General features: G+C 41.6%; 1 protein-coding gene and 1 pseudogene across 2 annotated transcripts in view; one reads left to right on the top strand and one right to left on the bottom strand.

Annotated features, from left to right (window-relative positions):
- LOC110049583 (uncharacterized) overlaps positions 1 to 18,789 on the top strand; it is a 64,450-nt pseudogene extending 45,661 nt beyond the window's left edge. Inside the window, exons 7-9 of the transcript XR_016207290.1 lie at positions 16,625 to 16,845; positions 17,372 to 17,493; positions 18,531 to 18,789. The product of XR_016207290.1 is annotated as an uncharacterized LOC110049583 (transcript). The remainder of the gene's footprint in view (positions 1 to 16,624; positions 16,846 to 17,371; positions 17,494 to 18,530) is intronic.
- On the bottom strand, positions 12,134 to 15,291 carry LOC149112141 (kelch-like protein 2). Its single transcript, XM_089289886.1, has 2 exons — positions 15,186 to 15,291; positions 12,134 to 15,078 (listed from the first exon to the last, which is right to left on the bottom strand). The coding sequence occupies exon 2, from the start codon at positions 14,835 to 14,837 to the stop codon at positions 13,059 to 13,061; it is 1,779 nt and encodes a 592-aa protein (XP_089146012.1). The 5' UTR covers positions 14,838 to 15,078; positions 15,186 to 15,291; the 3' UTR covers positions 12,134 to 13,058.
- Positions 18,790 to 19,447: the final 658 nt, after the last annotated feature.

The raw sequence follows: 19,447 nt of genomic DNA, 5'->3' as shown, positions 1-19,447 counted from the left end.
GAAGTATTTAAAGCTCCAGTGGAAATACAAATACTGCAAAATTAGCTTCGACAAATATAACCAGTTATTTTTCTTTGAATGTCGTGTATGGAGATAGCTAGAACTTTCATAATGAGCTTTTCTCTGTAATCTTATTGTAGTTCACTGCCAGTTAGTGGTAACACAATTCAGCTGGTTGTTTTCTACAACTGACAAGATTTTATATTACAGTGCAGTATGAAAAAGTTAGCTAAAGTTTACGCAAAATGTACATTTAGTACAAAAAAAGATTCAAAATTGGGAGAAAGGGTGTGATATTCGTAACTAAATATTTACAACCAGGGAATTTTGCTCAATATTGACTATGTCATTCTATTTGACATCTGTTTCTGGAAATTCATGAAAAAAAACAAAAACAAAACTAGAAAGCATGTGATTAGGGAAAAATATCAAAGGCAATATATCTACCACTGACAGACTTCAAGAGATAACCCTTTGTTAACAGCAATAAAATTTTATTACCAGGTTACATGTAATGTCAGTTCTAACATGCTTGATTGTTTAGGTAGGCCCAATGCTACCCCTTCTGCTGATAGAACTAAAATTGCTTATCTGTTTATGAATGGACTGTGAAATGGTGCTTGACAAGTATTTCGGTTGAACTTTTGCTAAAAAAAATTCAAATATGTGCAAAATCTCCATGCCCACAAAATAAAATTGTGGTACCTTTTATTTTAGTTAAACACTGCTTTCAGAATTTGTGACAATCTCTATCATTACATTTATACACAAGTACAACGACCCTGGCCATCACCTGGCCAATAAAAGAAAATAATGTTAAAAATACTCAGATAATGAAAATTTTGAACCAGAGAAAGGCCCACACAGCTCTGTGTCACTTATGGGGAGTACAATGGTCTTTATGTGATTACTTGGCTGGCTTGATGAAGGTCTCATCAGTAAAAGATTTCAATATTACGCGGAGATATAAGCTTATGTGGAGTGACTGAATGTGTCACAGTTACAGAAATATACATGTGTGGCTCGGTACTCAGAACTCAAAGCTCACAAGTGGAGCAATCATTTTGAGAATCGTTTCGGAAACTTGTTGTAAGTGGAACGATCTGACTACACTGCGGAACGATTTGACCATGGATACCGTACACAATAATGATCATTTGTTGATGTAAAATAGTTGTCTTCAAACCACGACATGGATTTATTCCCAACTCAAAAGGGCGAAAAATTGGTAACTTGAGCGAGTTGTTGTTGTTCTTTCGGCTGCTTTCGATCCTTTTTCAAACTACACTGTTTACAGCTCTAAGAATATTAAATTAACTTAAGCTCTGGCTTGTACACTAAAAATTGCTAAAATGGAAAATGTACGGTCACTAGAAATGAGTTCACCTAATTATTTCCCGACGGAATCATGCACCAATAAATAAATAAATAAATAAAAACAGTTAGAATATCATACCTTATTGGTCGACTGCTTAAAGTCATTTCTGGTTCCTCCTACTCTTTACAGCTGTAATATCATGAAGGACACACACGGAGTAAAACGAAATACACTTTACTCGAGCACCACGCGATTACAACTGAGCTTCGAGCTATAACAGAATACTAAATAGGCTAAAGCACCGCGGGAACAGGTCCCTGGAGGCACGTGCTAATGCATATTATAACACCCTCCCTTTTATGGATAAGGAAAAGAAAACTAGCTTATAAATACACAATACGAATAAGCATGAATTGATACAGAAAGTAACTGAGCTCTGTGATAACGCGCTAAAGGTCTTAGTGTTCCAAGTGTTCTTAGTGTTCATGGCTTCATGTCAAAACAAAGTCATTTAAGTGTTTTGGTGGACGTCGCTGACGCACTGATCGTCTAAGCATCGGCTTGGGTGGTGACGTCACTGCAGCTGAAGGAACTTCCGAGTCACTCGGACACGAGCTTCCTTGACTCGACGCGGGTAGACTAACTTCTCCAGAAGAACTTGTCTGCGACTCGTATGACTGTGCAAAAGAGGGAGCGGGCACCTCTGGTACCTCAGCAGATATCTCATTAGGTATCTCGTCTATCAGTGGCGGTGATGGCTCATTTGTCAAACATAGGTGAACACGGTTGCGACGTACAACATTGTAAGGCGTCTCGACCTCGTACGATCTCTCGTCCAGTCGCTTTCGCACAATTCCTTTCTGCCAATCGCACTTGCCCAACTGGAACGGTTTCAGTCTCACAGTATCTCCTCTCTTTAACGGATCCAGATCAATAGCACCTCTGTTGTAATACTGAGCTTGTCGCTGTTTGCGCTGTTCAAGCTTGGCTTGGCACCGCTCACTGTCTGGAACTGCCTGTGGTGCAAGCAGGTTAGCTGGCATCGGTAGTAGACTTCTAGCCCTTCTGTTGAAGAGGCGCTGTGCTGGACTAATTTGGATACCGGCAGATGGAGTGTTACGATGATCGAGTAAGGCTAGAAAAGCATCCGATCCACTGGACTTGCACTTTCTGAGAATTTTCTTAGCCTCCTTCACTGCACTCTCTGCTTTACCATTTCCTTGGCTGTGGTATGGACTGCTGGTCAGATGTTCAAAGTCCCAGTCTTTCGCGAATTTCAGGAAATCGCATGACGTAAATTGTGAACCGTTATCTGTCACCAGCTGCTCGGGAATGCCGTGGCGCGCAAAGTGGGCCTTTAACTTCCTGATGACACACACCGACGAAGGAGATCTTAGAGGGTCCAGTTCAAAGAAATCGCTGTAATAATCTGAGGTGACTAAGTAGGTTTTTCCTTCAAGCTCAAACAAATCTGCAGCCACTCGTTGCCAAGGTCGATTTGGTGTCTCAGGGGACATCATCGTTTCCTTGACTTGACCCCGCTCAAACTCTCGACATGCCTCACAGGTTGACACATAGTTCTTAATGTCAGCTGTCATCCCGGGCCAATAGAGACACTCACGGGCTCTGTTTAGACAGCCATTAACCCCAAGATGTGATTTGTGAATTCGTCTTAACAGCTCGCTCCTCGACGCTCGTGGAACCACGACGCGTCCTCCCTTAAAGATGAGACCATCCTGGATCGACATCTCATCACGCATGTTGAAGTAAGGAGAAATGACACTAGGCACGTTACTCTTATGCTCTGGCCAGCCCTTCTGAATCACGGCTTTCAGCACTTGAAGAGAGTCATCTGCTTCGGTATCTCGCTGAATCTGCAGAAGCCTTTCTTCCGATACGGGCAGATACTTCATCATGTTGATTGTCTCGAACTCATTCTCGTCTTGCTCACCGGCAGGGAGAAATGCTCTCGAGAGGGTATCGGCCAGAAACATCTTGCTTCCCTTCTCGTACCTCACCTCCAGGTCATACTTCTAAAGACGAATTATCATGCCTTGCAAACGCTTGGGGGCACGGTGCAAGGGCTTCTTGAAAATTGATTCTAGCGGCTTGTGGTCGCTAAAAACAATAGTCTTTTTGCCAAACGTGTAGTCGTTAAACTTCTCCACGGCGAAAACAATCGCAAGCATTTCTTTTTCCATCTGAGCATAACGGGTCTCGGTCTCTGTTAGTGCTCGGCTTGCATAAGCAATGGGTGACCGCCTTGCATCAGGGCGGCGCAAAGACCAGCTTGGCTGCTGTCACATTGCACTGCTAGTGGCTCCCCAGGCTTGTAGTAGGCTAGCACAGGAGCAGATGCGATAAGGCTCTTCACTTCACTCCAAGCACGTTCTTGCGCGTCGGACCAACACCATTCAACATCTTTATGGGTAAGGTCGCGTAGCGGCTTCATTACGTCAGACAGGTTTGGCAGGAAACGACTGAGGTAATTTACCATACCATTCAAACGTGACACATCCTTAGGCTTTTCTGGTCGCGGCATTTCTGTAATTGCCTTGACCTTCTGTGGATCTGGCTTCAGGCCCTCTGATGTCAGAACATGTCCATGAAAAGGGACTTCCTTACACTTGTATTCCAATTTCGCGCGGTTGAGCTTTATGCCCTTCTGCCTCATGACACCTCTTCACGAAACCCTCCAGGGAACTATCGTGGTCAGCATCATCTCTTCCATAGATTAGTACGTCATCGGCAATACACTTCACACCAGGCAGGCCTAACAACTCTTGATTCAAATGCTTTTGAAATATCTCGCTCGAGACACACAGCCCAAACGGTAAACGAAGCCAGCGGTATCTCCCATGGGGAGTTGCAAAAGTTGTCAACAGACTGGACTCATCATCCAGCTCCAATTGCCAGAAAGCGGATGCGAGATCAACCTTTGTAAACACACGAGCCTCGGCTAAATCGGGCAACACATCATCAATGACCGGGATCTGGTATCTTTCTCTCTTTAAAGCAGCATTCAACGGTTTTGGATCAATGCAGACGCGTAAATCACCAGACTTTTTCACAGCAACAACAAACTGGCTGACCCATTCAGTCGGCTGATCCACAGGAGCAATAACTTTTAGATCCTGCAACCTTTTGAGTTCTGCCTTGAATTTTTCCTTTACAGATACAGGCACTTTCCTGGCTGGGAGAATCACTGGTTGGCAAACCGGATCTACTTGCAGATGAACCTTTCCAGGTAGCTTGCCAAGGCCATTATCAAATACATCTGGGTATTTGTTAGTAAGATCGTTTTCTAAATTCTCCACAACGCTAACAAAGTTCTCCTTGTGTACGGTTAACAAATCCATCTTCTCGGTAGCGTTTAAATCCAGGAGTGGAGTTAGATTCTCCTTGACGACTAAGAATCTCACTTTATACCTTGTATTAGTTCGGGGATTGACAACGGGCAGAGCACACGTCCCAACAGGCTTGACCTTGGTGCCATTCCACATAACGAGGGACTGGGAACAAGGCTCGAGATCCACACCTTTCACATGTTTACATGGCACAATGTTGGCACTGGCTCCACAGTCAATTTGAAATCTCACGGGTTTCTGCTGAACCAGCATCTGAGCAAACACAGCTTTATCCTTCATAGCTTGAACTCTTACGACACTGATCTCTTCCAAGTCTTCGTCGCTCTCAAAGGCATTAACCGCGGCATCTTTGCACCCTTTCGCAAAATGATTCTTTTTCTTCCACCGCTTACACACTTTGCCCCACGCAGGACACTTCTTTCTCTCAGGAGCATGTTCATAGCCACAAAACTTGCACGAAATTTTCTTTCCCGACTGTCCGTCCGGCGTCGGAACTCGAGGCTTCTTTTTCTTAGACTTGACCTGGTTTATGTTGTCCACCGGTTCCGATAGTGACTTCATGTGCAGCGCCGTAACTTCTTCGCTGCGGCAGATATCGATACACCGATTCAAAGTGAGATCTCGAATTCTCAGTAGCTTCGTGGTGGTCTGCTCATCTTTAATACCAAGCACAATGCGATCACGGATAAGACTATCGCGCAAGCAGTCACAAAAGTTGCATGTCTTAGCCAACGTTTTCAGCTCAGCAACGAAACAATCGACCGACTCGGTTGAAAGCTTATCCCGCTTATTAAAACAGTATCGCTCGTAGATCTCATTGACTTCTCCAATGCAGTGTTTCTCCATTTTAGCCATTACCACTCGCCAATTATTCGAATCTTCGCCCTCGGTGTAGCTAAATGTTTTGATAACTTTTAAAGCTTCATCACCGATCGTGTGCTTGAACATCGCAAGCTGATATTGAGAACTTTCTCGGTCTAGCCTAGAAATAACAAAATAGTTGTTGTACTTTTCCTTCCAGAGCTTCCAGTTCTCGGCTACTTCCCCACTGGGCCGCAAGGCAAGAGGTTGAGGCGGCGAAATTTGATGAAACATTGGAGACTGGTTCGTTGAAGGTTGAGCAACTGTAGGAGAACTTCCACCGGTTCCACTGTGGCCTTCCTCATCGCTCATGTCGCTGACAGTTTAATTCGCCGACGACCAAGAGAAACTAGACTAATTTTCCGCTCGCTGCCACCACGTAATATCATGAAGAACACACACGGAGTAAAACGAAATACACTTTACTCGAGCACCACGCGATTACAACTGAGCTTCGAGCTATAACAGAATACTAAATAGGCTAAAGCACCGCGGGAACAGGTCCCTGGAGGCACGTGCTAATGCATATTATAACAACAGCGCTCACTGGAGCCTCGTAATCGAGCCGCCATTTTGTTTGTTGAATGTCCAGGCGCGTATCAGTGTTTTGTGTATCCCCACCGGGGATACACATATCACTAGTGATATGAGTGCCGGGATACACTTATCACGGGGATACACATATCACTGTGGCCGGCGTTGATTTATTGAAAGTCAAGAAATACTTCATTGTGATCATGACCAAAGGCTCAGTTGAGTGCGAAGCTCGTTTCCATTGAGTTTGTCTGAATCACAGGGGATATTTAATTTGGGGCAAATTTGTCAAAATTCCGAAGCAAAAATTTGAAAGCCAACTTACTGTCATCAACCCGTGCTCTGTTCTCTGATAAAGCACGCTCTTTCAGCCAATCAGAGCGCGCGTTATATGGAAACTTTATTATAAATGTTATTCGTGTCCAAGAACTGTTGTGTTTCATTGCCGTGACTTTGTTGTGTTTACGGCCCACCAAACTTGTCATAAACTGTAGTTTGTAGCTTAATTCTGTTCAGTAAACAGTAATAGTTCACAGTAAAATATGTATTCGCAACATTTGTTTGTTAAAGCGATGGAATTGTCACAACCCGCTGTTTAAGTTGGAAAGCAAAGGAGCGACGCCGAGAGAGATCGGTGGACACAGAGATTTTCAGGAATCTCGGAATGTTCCTCAGGCGATACGACGAAAGATGCTGTTTATAGTGATTGTATATTACTGTATCTAACAGGTAAAATTTGATTAGAGTATATCTAAAAGTGCTATTTCTGCTTGGAATTTAGAAACTTTACAAACTTACGTGCAGTGTTATTTATTTGCATGATGTTAATACTTAACGAGCCATTCGTAAGTTTGATGAGCTTGTTTTGATGCCTTTATCTCAATAATGCTGAAATTTTCATGATGATCAGGACATATTTCGTTACATTGATTCCTAACTCGCCTTCCCTCAAAACAAATACATTTAGTTCCACCAGGAGAGTGGCTTCCAAACACGTGCCCTGTGACGTAATTATAGACTTTTAGGGGTAAACAAACCTCTGCCTTGTTGCGACTTGATAATGAGAAGAACTATACGGGCAGAGAAAGTGTAATGCGATTTCTGTTGCAAATTCCCTTACTTGTTCCACCTTACAGCGAGAAATCTTGCTGAAAAATCCAAACCCTATAGATTTTAACGCTCAGGGTGTTTTGGTAGGTTCATAAGAGTTTTAGTTTCAGTGCCAATGACGGATACTTGGCGGTGAAAATATCTTGACCACAAAATCCTTCACTAAAGCGAAAAAGGCCAACATTGTCAGAATTGAAGTCCATGCTGACAATAAAAACGGGCAAACATAGGCAATGTTACCGCAAAATTTTCACTGTACTGGAAACGCTTATGAACCTACCACACGCCGTCATAAACATATCACCTAGAACTAGGTGATATGCTTCTGACGCCGTACAATATAGACTTTTCTGTGTTCGTGTCCCTTGTCTCCGATCGATCTTTTTCTGAAACATTAGTCGAACAGTGCTGTAAAATTTTATAAAGTAGTCTAAATTTGATCTTGGTTTTGGCGAAGCTATCGTCCTTTAAAGAAAATTACAAGGTAGAGTAGCAGAGAACCTACCAATCGAAAAAAACAACAACCCTGGTAAAATGTATGATTGTAAATTCTGTTTCTCAGTGGCAACGCATATAATACAGAGTAGAGTTTATACAAGGAAAATGTGTCGTCGTGACCCAAGGGAATCAGGCTTGTTTTGACCGTAGCTTTGATTCACAACAACCAACTAATATCCAGTTGTTTTCTCTCCTGTTCTTTTCAAAACATGTGTAAGCTGAAGTTGGAGGTTTTGTTTTTTTCGTCGGAGTAAACAGTAAATAGATCGCAGAGGAATTTTGTGTTCGCGTGATGTGTATTCACACTTGTCGCTTGAATTTTTTTTAATGGCTTCCAAACAAGGTTCTTTCCAGAGTTTCCGAGATGGGAATGACATGCGACCGAGTGAAATGATAGTACAATACCGAGAGGACTTGTAGAGAGTGGAAGGTGTGGAGTGGCGTGACTGCTACTGTCATTTATGGTACTATGCATAATTGAATTGAACGAGGGCATTCCCCGAAAATGACATATTCCACTCAAAATGTAAATAGTATTGGGTTTCTTTCGGGGCGTTTGGTTAGATCTCGCTGGAAAAACAACCTTCCACCTTACCCATAACACGCTTACAGATACGTTTCTACATAAAGTATCAGTTTGCTGTAGTCATTGCATGACGTAAACAAATAGTAGGTTGATTAAAAATCTCATAAGGGACCGTTCATTTTTTACGAAGGAGGGGGTGCTGGTGGGATTTGGGAAGCACCATTTATAAATCGCATGACCCCCCCTCAGCTTACCAATTTTTTCACATGGCCCCCTCCCCCCCCCCCCCTTATAGTGGTCATTTTTTGGGATGACCCCCGCCAAAAAAAAATTAAACAAACAATTTTTAGATTTCAACTTTTTTAATATTTCTCTATTATCCCCCCTACTTCACGTTATTGTGCTCACTATGAAGACAATATTTACAATCCCTATACTACAGAGAGCTGTTGTTTAAAAAACAAATCAAAAGAAAGAGAAGTCAATTTCGGATCTCCTAGTTATGGCTCGCCCTGAGCGTGTGGCATTTGGCCTCTCATTGGCATCTTCCTCATCTGAATTGATGAATGCAAGAATGACGTCACCAGAGTCATCTTCTCCCCCAGAGTCAATGGCATCACTGTCATACGCATCATTGTCACTTTCATCCGTTTCACTGCTGTCAGCACTTGCTCTGTTGTCATTTTGTGTCAATGTCCTGGCATTTCTCAGTGTTGGTTGGCCAGCTCTGAGAGGACTCTTCTGCTGCAAGCATGAATGTCTTACAAATGCCTTTACTTTCTCACTCTTGCTGCTTTTCAAATGCTGTTTCAGTCCGTGGTGGTTCAAGTACTTGTTTAGTTCTGGAACACGTAGCTTTTTAAGCTTGGTTAGATCTTCGCACAACTCCGTCCAAGGATAATCCTCATATGATTTATCTTTTGCGTCCCTACTTAACTTTGCCTTTTCTTCTGCTCTCTTTTTCCTTTTAAATTCCAGCACTTCAAGATGCTGAAGATAATCCACCGCAAACTTTGATTTGACAATAAACTTATCTGCAAATATCTCTCTGGGTGAGAGCACAGACCAATGGTGGAAAAGTTGAATGTCATATTGAAAGATGTAAAGGAACACGATTCCACCCTCTTTCAGTCCAATGGGCTTGCTTTAAAGTAGGGCGAAGAATTTGCCCACAGTTTTAATGTAAAACAGATTAAATGTATAGAAGCTAAGTTGACGAAGACCACGCAGGACATAGAAGCACTAGAAAATAAGAAGAGCAATTATAACAGCATATTCAAGGGCATACTCAAACAGCTCATCAACAAAAGGAGAAGGAAAAAAGAAAACCGCAGAAAGTCAAATGAAAGAAAGAGGAAGCGAACTGAAAATAACGTCCAACGAGTTTATGGAATCTGTGTTGGAAACCCGCTAGGAAATGATCTTCCACAATGCCTTGTGTACCCTCCTAGAACGGCCGTCCCGGAAGAGTGTATTAAAGTTGAGGATGTTTCCGCGTCGTTATTTAGAAGAGATGGGCCATATATCGCACAGCTCTTGGAAGGGAATTATTTCACCAATGCTGCAAGAAGCAGAATCACTACCAACCTTGAGCAGGAAGTCAGAGATTATGTTTACACCTTCATGTGCCCTGAAGAGTACACTCTGACCGAAAGCATTGCTGCTTCTTGAAACATTGGTGAAAGAGACTCCCATAGCAGCGCAAGCGGCGACGAAGAACTCGACGACAGCGAAGATGAAGATGAGTGCCAGTGAAAGTTGCATTTGAAAATAACAGTGTTAAATACTTCTTTTCAGTAGCTACAAATGCTTTTTGTCGCCAAACGTTTTTTTAAAGCAGAAGCAAAGTTTGTAATAAATTTGTATCCTGCCTTCTATGTTTATTCTATAGCAATTTATTTGATATTCAAACATTATGCCATTTTAAAGTTTTACTAAAATATTTCACGTGACCCCCCCTTTTTCCCTTATTTTTTTGGGATGGCCCCCCCTCGAAAGCCATTTTTTTTCGCATGCCCCCCCCCCAAATCCCACCAGCCCCCCCTACCTTATAAAAAATGAACGGTCCCTAAGTTTCTTTTACCTTCCTAAGAATGAAACATGTAAGAACCATATAGTAAACAAGCGACAATTTGAGTGAAATGTGATTTGAAATTACACACAAATGTTTGGCGCGCAGATTGATTTGCTCACTGATTCATGCCTCAACTGTAAATCGATTCATCTGTAACCGTGGCGGGCCTGTTAGTCTCCGTCGTAGCTGTGGTTTTGTTTCTTCTCGCTGTAATCTTCATGTTTCCATTCGTCTTTTCAGCTTGAGTTAGGGTTTTGGTAGGATTTCATTCTACTATAAATGTTCGTCCCAAACTCACGACTCGAGGAATCGATCAAATATTAATGATTCGCGATTCAAGTGAAACGTGACTACTTAAAAGTGCGCGGTGTTATTCATGTTACACTTTGGGCCGTTGAGAATTTGAGCGCGCTGAAAGCCATTGTATGGACTTTAAAATAAACGAAGGATAAAAGCGCGCAACGAAATAAAATGCTACTCTTTTGAAATAAAATCAAGAAAATATACTCATCTTGTCTGGCTTGTTGTCCATTTGGCCTATTTCATCGTTTTTTTTTTTTGGGGGGGGGGGGTTTGAGGTGTTTGTGCCAGCTTTCTATAGACGAAGTCAAGGCTGGACAAAGACCGGTACCGCAAGGCCGTTTTCTACCCGAAATTCGAATCCGCTGCTCGATTTTCCTCTGCAATGCAAAGACGGATAGTTCATTTTCCCGTTTTGTGGTCGGCTTGGAAAAATCTTTCTCCTCGCTCCAATTCGAACGATTTTTGCTTCACTAGCGGAGCTTTCAACTATGACCCTCCTGAATTGACGCTAATCGATACGAGACGTCGTTGTTGCAAAACGCCGTCGCCCTAGCGACGTTCCGTGAATACGGGAAATTAGAAACTTTCTTTTTTAATCAACCAGTCAACCTGATTGAGGCGAGACATGTTTACACTGATAAACTGTGCTAAAAATACCTCTGTTCAAATCTAAGCCAATGAGAATTCAGTACTGAAATCCTGTGAGTTTCGAATATACGTAGGTGGCGGAGTTGTGTAGCAGCGTAGCAGTACTAGTGCTATTTCATCGACCACATCTCGTTTATAGGAAAGATCGTAGCTTGCTAAGCAGCACCTAGCAAAGATGTTTTCAAGCGAAAAAATTTTTCGGAGTGCTTTGTTTGCTGTCATCGGCGGGATAATTACTGTGGTGGTGTTAAAGTTGTTGGAGACTGAAGGAACAGCGGCGCAGAGAGAGATCAGAGAAGAGGATGATTTGAACGAAGCTGACAAGCAGCCACGAGAACATGACGAGAGGTTGTGCTGAGAGAAAGTGGGTATGTTTTTCATATGTTCATTGGCAAGAAACAAAGAAATATTATTTCTTTTAAAAGTATTGATAACCCTCTAACAGCTGAAGAAAGTAGGCATTATACGAGCCTTTCCCGAATTTGTTAGCAAACATTTCACTTGATTTTGGTAGTTTTGAAAACTTGCGTTAAGCACCATTTCATATTTCTTTCGAACGTTCCCGGGAAAGGCGCGCGCTCCTTGTTTTTCACATGCACGTTTCCACGCCCCCGGCGTTACTACTGCTAAGTGCTGACCGAAACAAAAGATCAAGTTTGTTTTTAGCGCTGCCAGGGTCACGTGTCTTTGTGTGTGTCACAGTGTGTGTCTTTGTGTGTTACACAAGCATTAGCATAAGCGCGACTTCTGTTGGCAGATAGAATTAACTGCTGACCATTTCGTACAGTAGCTGGCGTTAGAGAGTTTTAAAGCCGCTGTTTACTTTGGAAAGTACGCACGGTCCGCACGTCAACTACGCAACCAAGCGCGCGACTAAAATGCAAGTAAAACTGTCCTGTTCTGACCAAATCAAGTTTAATGAGCATGTATTAAAACCAGGAGTACCAGATTGGCGGTCACCTACCCCAATCTGCTCAGGGCTTACCGCTAAAGCTCTAACCCTAAATCATCTCTTGTAGTATTATTTAAAAAAAATTATTTCTGCTTAGTATTGTCCATTTATAAGTAGACATTGTAAGTTCAGTATATAATTCAAAAACAAAATTTGAACTGGAGTGGATTCACTTCGTTCAATAAAGTTATATGTACCAGTTTGTGTTTTGATTTACACCCAAGCCATGTTGATCCAGTAGGATAACAATAACATGCTTTCCTCATTTTCTCTCAGCAGACAAGGCTGACCGCACAAGGATGACCGCACAAGACTGAGAAAAGAATTCAAAATAGAACTATAAACACTAGCTCTTGCAAAATTAGGAAAGGAAATGACATAACTCTCTTTGGAGGAGTGATTTTCTTTTCAATTTACATTTGTACATGTTATGATGTTGCCACAGTTATAGAAAGTAGTGAAAGTACTTTTAATTTTACATTTTCAGTAGCCAAACTCTCCCCACCAGGGAGAATTGAAAGGTGTGTATAAAAAAACAATTCAATTTGTCACACTTCTGACTTGCTGTATTTGATGACTTTGAAAGCATCATCTTGTGTTCATAATTTTTATTGCTAGATGTCAGAGTAAATGAAATTAGCAGTATTAAAATAAGCTGAATAAAATTTGTAATGATCTTCTTGATCCAAAGCAAAGAAAATTAAAATCTGAATAAGCGTTTCTTTAGAAAAGTTCTAATTTTGATATATTTCAGATGTTTAGTTTTTTTTTTCTCTTAATAGACAAGCATAAGAAATAATACCTTGCTTAACCTTACTATAATGTACTTTGATATTTGTAATGATGGTGTTGTAAAACTGACTCTGCTAAGGAATTGTTACTTTGTTTAGAGAGTGAAGTAAGTCTTTAAACATGCTGACTGGGCACCCTCTGAAGTATGTCTCCTCATATGGCATTGAATGTGCTGCAACCCACTGATTCTTCTGCACATCATAACACTCCACCATTCGAGAATTATGGCGGTCGACACTCTCACTTCCAATTCCGCCAAACACATAAATCTGATCTCGCAAAAGCACTGCACTGGCATGAAATCTTGGAACATGCATGGAAGCAATAGAATGCCATTCATTCAGAGTTATGTCATAAACCTCACAACTTACACTGGCATGTCTGGAAAATGCATCAACAGTACCACCAAAGACATATATCTTCTTTTCAAGGGACACTCCACAAGCACAACCACGCTTTTCACTCATGGGGGCCATTTGTGTCCAGGTGTTTAACTTAAGGTCATAGCGCTCGACGGCAGACAGGAAATCATCATCACCAAGACCACCAATGGAATATAAATAGTGTGCGTCTGTCACAAGGCAAACTGAGGACCTGCGACTGCTGAGTGGTGCAACCAAACTCCAAGAATTTGTTGAAGGGTTGTACCTCTGTACAGTGTCACAGCGTCTTCGTCCCTGCTCAGTGGTAAATTCAATACCACCTGCAATGTAGAGAGACCCTTGTAAGGTGGCTGTACCCACTAACTTGACTTTCTTGGGCAGTGGTGCTACATAGTTCCAGGTATTAGTACGTGGGTCATATCGCTCCACACTAGAATGGAAGGAGTCTTCTCCTTTACCACCAACGGCGTAAACAAAGCCTTGGCAGGCTGCAAAACCATGTCGACACCGCCTGGAAAGCATAGGGGCTAACTGGTACCAGGTTTTTGCAGCTGGTACATAACAGAGGGTGAGGTTGCGGACAAGTCCATCTGGAGACAGCCCACCACATGTGATGATAGCGTCTTCATGGCTCTGCAGACAGGTTCTTGGTCTTTGTGGAGAGATTTCCTGTCCTGCGTACAAGGCTCGCCAGCGCATCTCGTCCATCAATATTTGTCGACATTTACCATCTCCCTGCACTAGCTCGTGGCTCATCAGTTTTGTGTATAAATAATGCTGTGATATCGTGCTCACTCGAACGTGACCAAACAAGTCCGCGAAATATCGCTCCCTCTCTTCTTGATTTTGCCCGATCCATTCCACGATTATTTCAAAGATGTCTTCCTCGGCTCGGATCACGATGTCGTCGCTAGAAATTAAATCCTTAATGTGATCGCCGGAAAGTTGCGAAAATTCCTTCGACTTGCCGACTGTCGCAAAGTTCTGCTTGATTAATTCACAAGCGTAGTTTTGCAATTCCTTGCATTCGTATTTCTCGGCAAACAGGTAATTGAAGATGCAGTTTGAGGCAGACATATGTCGTTCGATAAATTTGCAAGCAATGTTTTTGAGTCGGGGTAGAAGCAAGTAGTTCGCGGACGCAATGAGATCTTCGGCGTTCGCTTCACTTACTTTAATCTCGCCCGTGTAAAGGTAAGATAAAAGTTGATCCATGACCATAACTGGAATTCCTTCGAGGCTTACGATTGACGCCGACTTCTCTTTCATGTCGTTGGTGAATAAACTGTAAAAGAACTTGCTGCTGGCGGCCAAAACACATCGATGTGCGGCGAAGGATTGCCCTTCCACATTAAGTGTAACGTCTGACAATAAATTTTCTCTGCGGATTTTGTCAAGTGTTTGCATCATATCCCAGCAATAGGGGCTGTTTGCTGGATAAACGGGCTCTACTAGTGTACTTTCGGCCATCTTTCTTGTCAAAGATTATTCCACGCGTCGCTGGTTCGTCGACGGTGAAGTGCTTTTCTCTGTGGGAGGTCACTAAGCTTAATGTCAAAACATTAAAATCGGTTGCTATAGTATTGCAGACTTAATTTCAAATTTTTCTTAATATCTACTGGTTTAGTAAATAAAGTCGTACACGCTTTTAACTCGTTTCCGATCTTCCGTTACATAGAAATTTATTTCCCCAATGATCGAAACACGGTAACTGAAAATAACAAATTACAAACACGGGAATGAACATAAAATAACTAACAACCACCGAACATGAAGAATGCAGAAAAGCGGCAAAGCGAAATAAACGAAGAAACTTACAAGACGAATGTGAAAAACCAAAGACGAACCGAAAACCAGAGACGCTCGTAGTACCCAATGACGCTACTAACTGAAATAAATTACACGCAAACCGAACTTATAGAGTATGCAACTGAACATAACATATACAAAAAGGGCACAAAACAAAAGAAACTAATTACGCAAAACTTAACACCAAACACGAAGCAAGAAGCACGAACAAATGTCACAAACTCTGGCGCCTACAGTAAATTTGGGGTTAATTGTTTTTATATGAAGTGATATATTTGGAACGCTTCAGAGATAAAAACGTCCAGTTGCTATCCAGTCTGCAAATATTGTTTTTATTGGACCGGATTATGCTATTGTTAATTGTTAGATACACCCTGCAATTGTGGTTGTTCAGTCGGAAATTTGTTTGTTTTGCCTTCATCCTTGTCTGTTAGGGTGTGAAATTGGAAAGTTCTTTCTTGAACATGATGGGATATGTGCATAGAATATGAAATTGTTTATAACCCAGTGTCCTACGAAGCAAATCTTACAGCAGTAAGCATCAAACGAAACGGCAGCCGCCCACAATAGCGCGAAATCGGCTGCCAAAAAGATGTGCATCGCTCCCACTTCGAGTTTATAAAGCACACGTGAATCATGGTTGAAGTTGTTGTGCCGGTTTTTTCATCCCAGCCTCATTTCTTACACCATGCATTCTTTTCTCCATTTTCGTTTATCTCCATTTTAATTTTTCCCCACACTGCAGCGTTGGAGGTTGCAATCTCATTTAAAACTCTTGCGTGATACCATGGTTTTGGATAGCTAAAAAGTTCCAGATAAAAGGCTCATATTTTTTTTTTGGGAATATTTCGAGCTGTCGAAAATTCATTAAGGTTTATTGGCTACGTCTGTCTTTCCTACTTTACAGAAATAAGACTTGACTTACACGTGAGGAACTCCTCGTAGCACAGTCTGTTTTTGTCACGCAACGCTTATGTTGAGTGACTCAGACAGAGCCCGAGAGGGCCGGAACTGCTAGTTTGCTTTTCCGTGGTATTCAAGTGAAAAAGAGAGACGATTTTTTTCAGTGTTTTTTTAAAGAGCATTTGTTGAATGGAAAGACAGGACTTTAAGCCTTGATGTCAACATACAAATTCTTCAAACTGATCCTCATACATTTCCTTTATACTAGTGGGGAGAAGTGATCATGATCAAAAAAATCTTCCTTGATGATGAGATTATTTATTCTCTAGAGCTTGATGCTTGCGTTTGTATCAATATTGATGAGAGAAGTTACATTCTGATCACTTTTCACTATTTGGACCCAGGTCTAGGGGCTTGGGTCGAGGGCTTGGGACAACTAATATTTTTCATTCTGATTTCCCTTGAATTGTAAATATTTAGCGTTCAGAAGCTATTACTTTAAACATTAAGTTAGTAGTTCTCTTCTCTTTTTTCTTCTCCCTCAGCAGAAGAACAACGTACAACGTGCTGTCCTTGCGGGAACTGCAGTGCGTTTGATCGGGACCTCGCACTGAAAGACTCGCGTGCTCAGCAAGAGCAGAGTAATGGTTGTGTCCTTCTTTCTCGCTGGTTGCCTGATGAAATTGAAGACTAGCCAAGCGGTGGACTATTCCGGGAATTTAACAAGCAATGTGGTACTGTAGATTTCACTTACTCCTCTGCCAAGGTAAAGTTGGAAGTAAATAAATACCGTATTTCCTCGAATAATTGCCTTCCCTGGAATAATCAATCAAGTACCCGCCCACTTAAGCGCTTAGTGGAAACACTTTTTTTTGAAATTGTCTCGTCCTTCCAATAATCCGTCCTCCTTCCTATCTCGCTCGACATCTTCTGTGTTGTGTGTGTTTGATTTGTCAAATCAAATCATCAAAGTTACCACTGCTGTGTTTATTGTCTTTGAATAAACCAGCTCTCTCGCTGCTTTAAACTATTCATCAGTCGCAGGAGCTCGTCGTATCTGAGATCTACTTTGTACTTCTTCCAGTGAACTCTATGAGGAAATGCAAAACCTTGTTTTATTCAAACCGAATAAGTTATGTCGCTACTTTTTGTAGAGACTGGAAGAGATTTTATCGAACAAAAATAATAATGACTCAAAGAGAAGTTTGTCTGTTAAGGCTGATTTGAGAGTGATACTGAGAAGGCGACTGGCACAGACTACTTGTCTTGTTTGTTTTCTTTTTTTTGTGCAGGAGCTTTACGAGCTTGTTAGACTCCATCATGAGGTTCAGCTGCTCAGTCTTCAGCTGCACGTGAAACAGCTCGCCGATGAAAAGCTGCTGCCCCTCTTAGAGAAAATGGATCCATCAGACAGGTCAGGTTAAACCCAAGAACTTGAGCTTGGAATGTATTTAAAATCAGTCTAAGCAAAGATGTGTTTGTGTGTATGATAACATCACTGAGAACTTTTGTGTCACACACTAAATGATCATCAGGACGAGGTACGACCGAACGTAAAAGGTTAAGTCCGTGTTCAGGCCTAGTTCATCATCAGGCCGGTTCTTATCGTTGACTTCCATAGTATTAAGGGACTAGTAATATTTCTGCTTTCCCCCCCGCCCCCCCCCCCCCCCCGCCACCTCCCTCTGGATGGAGTGCTAGTTCATCGCAGGAGTTTCCTCCAACGTCCAATTTGCCGGTACCCATTAATGCACCTGGGTGGAGACTGAGAGGCACTGTGAGAGTAATATATCTTGCCCGAGAAAACCCCAAAATTGATGAAAGTAAAAGAAATACCAGCTAAGAAAATTGTGACGAAAAATGCAAAATTTCGCCAGCCGAAATGTCAATTTTGATTTCTTGACATTCTATTACAAAATCAAATTTTGATAACTATAATTAACTTCTGTCCTTGTAATCCGTACTTTTCCCCAAAAATACTTGTTCTATTTTGCTGTATAGAATTCTTTTTATCTAATTTATTTATAGTAATATCATATTAAAATTAGGAAAGTGAAATTTTAATAATCAGCCCTTAGCCAGAACTGCCCGTTAGATGTTTGTCTCTTTCATATGGTAACCTTTTGTAAACTATAGGTTTTGTTTTAGAGATTTACCCCTGCCCGAAGTTTTTTTTCTGAAGATGTACTGTCTGTTCTAATTAAGCCCCGTTCTATGATAAGCTCTCTTTCCCTCAAACGTTATTACAAGTTAGTTGTATTCTTACCTGAAACTAACGAAGAATATCTAGGGTATATGTAATATGTTTGTTGTTCTTTTTCACCGTGGAAAAGAGTAACGAAGACATACAGCATACGCAGGATAAGGAGTAGCAATAGTTCATCTTCATTCGGTTTCCTGTGAGTAAATTGAACGATTAAACAAAAGCAATGTGTCTTTTTCTTTTCGTAGTACATTTGTACCCTGGTATCGTGTGACGCGCGGTCTTGTTTGTGGCGGTGGCAAGGTTTTTCCAGCCATGGTCCTTGATAACTTTTGACGCAAAACGTATATGTGACTAGTCACATGTCCCTGCAAGAAGAACAGCAGCCTACTTGTACCGAGATAGTGCCAAGTCATCTAATTTATTCACCGAAAGACTCAGGAAGACTTTGATTTGAAATTTTTGATGTGATAACTCCCGCATCAGAATAAAATGTAACGAATAAAATTTCTAGAGTTTGTTTGTTTGTTTTATACCTTATTTATACGGAACAAGAGAAGTATGGCCATTACTTCCTGTCGTCGTCTTCTAGCGCGGCAATTGAAATTGTTGCGGCGCAAAAATGTTAGATGTAGGCAACACTTACGAAATATGAGCACAAGAAAATAGAAAACAGTGGGATACGATGACACTGGAGCCTTCACAAATCGTTAAAAAAATTTGACAAAATGTCATCAGTTTTTCATGCGTCTGTCCTGTTGTTGATCATAAATTTCGTCATAACATTGTCAAAGTAGCTGTGGATCCACGAGGCGGTAACTGCGGTAGCCGAGTGGATCCGCAGACTACTTTAGAAGTGTTAGGACGAAATGCATTGTCAATAACAGGACGGACGCTTCAAAAACTGACGTCAGTTTGTTTTTTACAATGTCAAATTGTCCGCACTCGCTCGTTGACGCATTGCATAAATTATAAATTCATGCGTCTGTCGGCTTATTGACAATGAAAATTAACCAATGAGCGGGCGAGAATTTCTACAGTTATCGTAAAAATAAAGTTTGTATTAGTTGGGTATACAGGGAGAGAATTAATACAGAAAACTTTAGTTCAGTTTTGTGAATGCTATACATATATATGTGCCGCGACTTGGCCCAAGAAGGCTAGT

Source organism: Orbicella faveolata, unplaced genomic scaffold (genome assembly GCF_042242905.1).
Source record: "Orbicella faveolata isolate gen_17 unplaced genomic scaffold, um_ofav_v1 contig_2, whole genome shotgun sequence".
NCBI classification, from domain to species: Eukaryota; Metazoa; Cnidaria; class Anthozoa; order Scleractinia; family Merulinidae; genus Orbicella; species Orbicella faveolata.
Note: the sequence above shows the minus strand (reverse complement) of the source record. Positions and strands in the feature narration are given on the sequence as shown.

What these genes read in the sequence shown, in the direction of transcription:
- LOC149112141 (XM_089289886.1), bottom strand. Translation starts at nt 14,837, where the DNA reads ATGGCCGAAAGTACACTAGTAGAGCCCGTTTATCCAGCAAACAGCCCC.